Source organism: Rhagoletis pomonella, unplaced genomic scaffold (assembly GCF_013731165.1).
Source record: "Rhagoletis pomonella isolate Grant_MI unplaced genomic scaffold, Rhpom_1.0 Rhpom_scaffold_00003, whole genome shotgun sequence".
Lineage (NCBI taxonomy): Eukaryota > Metazoa > Arthropoda > Insecta > Diptera > Tephritidae > Rhagoletis > Rhagoletis pomonella.
In genome coordinates this window covers 16108285-16113420 of record NW_023458557.1, presented here as the reverse complement: position 1 = coordinate 16113420, position 5136 = coordinate 16108285, and the positions used below count along the sequence as shown (strand labels likewise).

Genomic DNA, 5136 nt, shown 5'->3' with positions numbered 1-5136 from the left:
GTGCGGTTTTTGTACGTCGAAAAAGGACTTTACTCCCCAATTGCCTACTCAGTCCAAAGCAGCACCTGTTGGCAAGAGTAATTCTGCGTGGTTTTTCCATGCTGATATTTTTATCGGTGATAGTGCTGGTTCCCTAGTAAATGAAATTCTCCACTTTCCCGAAATTATAATTGTCAACAGTGACGTGGGTTCCAAGGCGCGAACGCGGTGACTGGAGATACTTCGTCTTGTCCTCGTTTACCACCAGGCGCATTCGCTTTGCTTCCTTATCCAGCTTGGAAAAGGCAGAAGAGACTTCGCTATTTTTGTTACCGTTGATGTCGATGTCATCGGAACACGCCAGAAACTACACGCCCTTGTAAAAAAAATTTTCCTACATGGTTCAGTTCTGCAGCTCTTATTATCTTAACATTTGCATCATGCGATCGTAAATGCTCTTCTGCTTTCGCTTTAATTTGGGAATCCTTGATTGGGAATAGGAGTTCACAATAGTAATGATAATCATAATCATAATAATATTATCTCATGTTATTCAAAATTTCTTTACTCGCAATATACGTAGTAGGCCTTGGCGACCCCAAACGAAATTGCTTACGATTAAAAGTTGACTGATTTATAATGCTAGGGAATGGTGTCAACAATTTTATGTTTTCATTAAGTATATTTTAAACAGCTTTCATGCGATAGTTTTTTGTTTTCGGTACTTTTTTATCATTTTGTTATTTGTTTCAGTAGTTTTTAGCCGACTTCAAAAAAAGGAGAAGGTTATGAATTCGTCGGATTTTTTTTTATGCATGTTACCGAATAACTTTGGACCCCGTCAACCGATTTCCAGGTGATCCCATACTAATTTGGTTTAGATCCGATCATTGGATCATGAAAAAATTAACGGTACTATTACACTTTTATATGAGAATTGGAGTCGGTGTGTTGTTTGCTTAAAAATTACTTGTTTATGATTACATTACATTGTTTACATTAAGTAATTTGTGTACCAGCTCTTCGTTGATAATATGATCACTTCGTTAGATAAGATGTTGTAAATTCTATATTTATTTACAATGTTCGGATTTTGGATAAGTGGAAAGATTTTAAAAAATTCCCTAGTAAAGCTTTCCCAAATACTTTTCGTTTGGAACCAGTTATGTAATATTTCATTTAATTTCATATTTTCAGTCTTTACTTTTAGATAGATGATAATCCTATAAAAAATATTTCCAAATCAAGATTTTTCAAATACCTTTCGTTTGGCACCCATATCGTTCCTCAAACATACTTTCGATTGTAAGTCTTCTTAAAACTCTTTAGTTTGATACCCACATTGCAATATTTCATTTATTAAATCAATCCAAAACGGTCCACCCTAATGTTTAATAATATAGGTACATTTGTACGCATACATGTACACTAAAGTGGTCCAAAAATGTATGTAAAAAAATAAGGTCGGATTTTTAATGCCGCCACCCCCTAGGATTGTTATATACCGAAAAAATATACCCATATTTTTTATTTTGAAATAAAAAATAATTTAGGTAGTGCTCAAAGCGCTCAAAGTTTTCCATGTATTTTATATGGAGAAAAAACATCTTTTCGTAGAAATAGTGTAGAATTCATGAAAATCAATATTTTTCGATCGGACATTTGTACATATCCATAAAAAAATAATAATGAGTCAAACATATTTGACAAGGGACTAATTTTTCGTTGGTTTATTTATTTTATCGCTTTATATTGAAAATACATTGGTGCAACATACTAAGCTTTCGAGTTAAAATTTTCAAAAAGGTGGCAACTCTCCTCAAAAATATTTCCAACAGTCATCTATCTTAAACTTCCTTAATTTAATACCTATATTTTAATAAGTCATTTATTTTATCAATTATGTAAATTTAGTTAAATTTGCAAACAGGTGGTAACCCTCCTCAGGCATATTTTCGGCTGTAAGCCTTCTTAAAAATCTAAAGTTTGATACCCAAATTACCGTATTTCATTTATTTTATCAAAATAACTGAGTTTAAATTTTCAAAGATGTGGCAACTTTACTCAAAAATATTTCCAGCAGCTATCTTTCTTAAACCTCTTGAATTTAATATCTATATTGTAATATATCATTTAGTTTATCAATAAAATTGCGCTTAATTTTTTAAACCAACCCTCCTTTAAAATATTTTCGACTGTAAGCCTTCTTAAAATCCTTTAGTTTGATATCCACATAGCAATATTTAATTTACTTTATCAATTTAAATGAGTTAAAATTTCAAAATTGGTGGCAACCCTTCTCCAAAATATTTCCAACAGATATCTTTCTTAAACCTCTTTAATTTGATACCCATAATGTAATATTTCATTTATTTTATCGATGTACTTTAGTTACATTTTCAAACAGGTGGCAACACTCTTCAAACATATTTTCGGCTGTACGCCTTCTTAAAACTCTTTAGTTTTACACCCACATGGCAATAATTCATTTATTTTATCAATTTGTCTGAGTTAAAATATTTAAATAGGTGGCAACCCTCGTCAAAAATATTTCCAGCAGTTATCTTTCTTAAAAATCTTTAATTTGATACCCATATTGTAATAATTTATTTATTTTATCAATATAATTGGGTTAAAAAATTTTCAAATAGGTGGCAACTCTTCAATTTTTTGCGATATCATTGGTTCTGGTATTACACCGAACAATACAAAAAAAAATTATTCAAATCGGTTCAGCCGTTCTCGAGTTTTGACCACCGTGACATACGAACACAACATTTTTATTAATATAGATAAGTATACACGCAAACATTTTCAATAAGTAGAAAAACAATGAACTCTGGAAAAAAGCTAATATTTTATCCAACGAAAAACCTTTTTGTATAAAAGGGGAAATATACGGCACCAACTTGCTGGCTCCATCAAGTTATTGTACCATCAGGCTCGAAGCATACAACTTACCAGCATGCTGGTACAATATTTATTTCTTTACAAATGAGGTCGAGGAAAGATCAAAATGATTAGAGCCAAAATTTTATAATTTGCCTACCATTTTGTTAAACATTGTTTTTTTTTTAATTCACAATTGCAATATCGTGAACTTAATCTTCCACAAACACGGCTTTGACCCATATAGCGCAAGAAATTTCCGCCAAAATACTTTTTACTTAGAAAATTGAGCTGATTTCATCCTCACGACACCAGCATGCTGGTACAATCATAAAATTTTCAAATAGTTTTTGAAGTCGCACCAGCACCTGGAACAATCACACCACAAGAACATACACGGTCAATCGACTTGATGGGCCATTTAACAAATTAAGCATATTAAGGGCAGTAAACTTATATATTTTAAACTATAGTTAAATCGTTAATAGATAAGTTAACAGCCCTAACACTTTTGCAGTATGTATGTATAAAAACGTAAGGAACATACAATACAAATATGTATATATATATATCAGTCTTTTTTAGTTTAAAAATTCATCTCTTACATAAATGAAAAAATATATATATATCAAATTAAGCATATACAACTTTTTCATGCCAATTATGAATAAATTCTCCAAAGGGCTAAAAACGGGCTAGGGGCAATTTTAAATTTATGTGGCCAAAAAAGGGTGTGGTAGCTAAATCTAGCCACCAAAGGGCTAAAACGGAAACACTGGTTTGCACACGGCAATGCAACTTCAAACTTAAATGAAAGTAAAATGAGGGCGAGACAAAAACAAACAAAAGTAAATAAAGCAAATTTTACTGTGAATGATCGCGTTTATTTAAAAGTGGGCAATAAAAAAAAATAAATTTACCATTTGAAGGCCCTTATAAAATCAGTAGACAAGATGGTCCAAATAGTACCAATCTGAAAAATAAAAAAGAAATATCTGTATACAACAATAATTCAGTTAAAGATAGGATAATTAAATCTAACCCTAGGTGACACAATACCAAGAAAAATAATTAAGAATAAAATTGTAATCATTATGAGCATATACATAAATGATATAGATATTGCACTACCAAATATGAAATTATGGCATAAGCTGCAAACATAAGCACAAACCAATATAAATCAATTTAAATTTTAAGAAATTACAATTAATTTATACGCTTCTTGAGGGGTAGGGTGTAGTAGCACATGCGGTTCATATTGCTGAGTCGGCGTGTTTGTTGTTACCTTCCTGTGTGGTATTCTTACCAGTGCACTTGATGCCACATGTGGAACACTCGTCAGGGCTAGCAATTTAGCGTACGGCGCCCCATGAGGTACACTTGATGCTTGCTATTGCAAGAGTAAGATCAGGTTACCGAGCATACATATGTGGGTCAGCGCACTTGTACCATAAGTACATAAACATGTCAATGCAAAATACTAGTAAGTAAGCATTTTGATTAGAACCAGGGGAAATAGGGAGTGGCCATTGTTGTGATTGGTCACTCATAGATATAAGAATTTAGATTGTAAGCATATAAAAGACGGCGTTGAGCCGAAATAAAATCATTCTTGTCATAAGATTCAATTCAAGAGTTTTATTTCAGGGGTCAAAGACCGTGCATCTTAACCCGCATCCATCGGAAATTTTTTGTGACACAATGTACGTTGTGCATCAATTTGATACATATCCCTTTCACTACTAATGTCCACTGCAGTGGACATGACTTTGCAAGAGCGGTTATTTTAAATTTGATGTTTTTTAGCATTATTTTTGGTGAAAATGGAACAAACGGTATATTGCGAGTATAGAAGTGCAATTTCTGCAAAATGTATTTTATTTTTGCCAGTAATGTACCGACTTTTGAAGAGGAAGGTTGTAAAATATTATTTGGCTTGTTTATTCGAAAATTTTAAATCCTAAATAAGTGTTTGTAAATAATTGTGTAAACGGTGCTTTTTCGCTTAATTTTTGCTCATTGAACGAGTGCAAGCAGAAGTAGATCGAATTTCAGGTAAGTGTTTTAGGCACCAAAAACCAGATGTCCTTTGTAATGGACATGAGTAGTAAATTATGAGTAAATAACATGGCTTTCCATGCATAGGGAATCATGCATAGACGCAAAGCGTTTGTAGCGCCAGCTGTTTGCGAGATACTCCTGTGCGTGCGTGTGTGCATGAAGTGGACCAAACCTAAGTCAATCAGACAACAATGTTAATTGAGC

The 5136-nt window shown here is 32.6% G+C and overlaps 1 protein-coding gene across 1 annotated transcript in view; it reads right to left on the bottom strand.

Moving 5' to 3' along the window:
- Positions 1–3788: 3788 nt before the first annotated feature.
- LOC118735041 (protein diaphanous) overlaps positions 3789–5136 on the bottom strand; it is a gene marked incomplete at its 5' end in the record, with an annotated part of 120359 nt that continues 119011 nt past the window's right edge. The window contains 1 exon segment of the mRNA XM_036464633.1: positions 3789–3841. Coding sequence (XP_036320526.1) covers positions 3810–3841 — 32 coding nt within the window.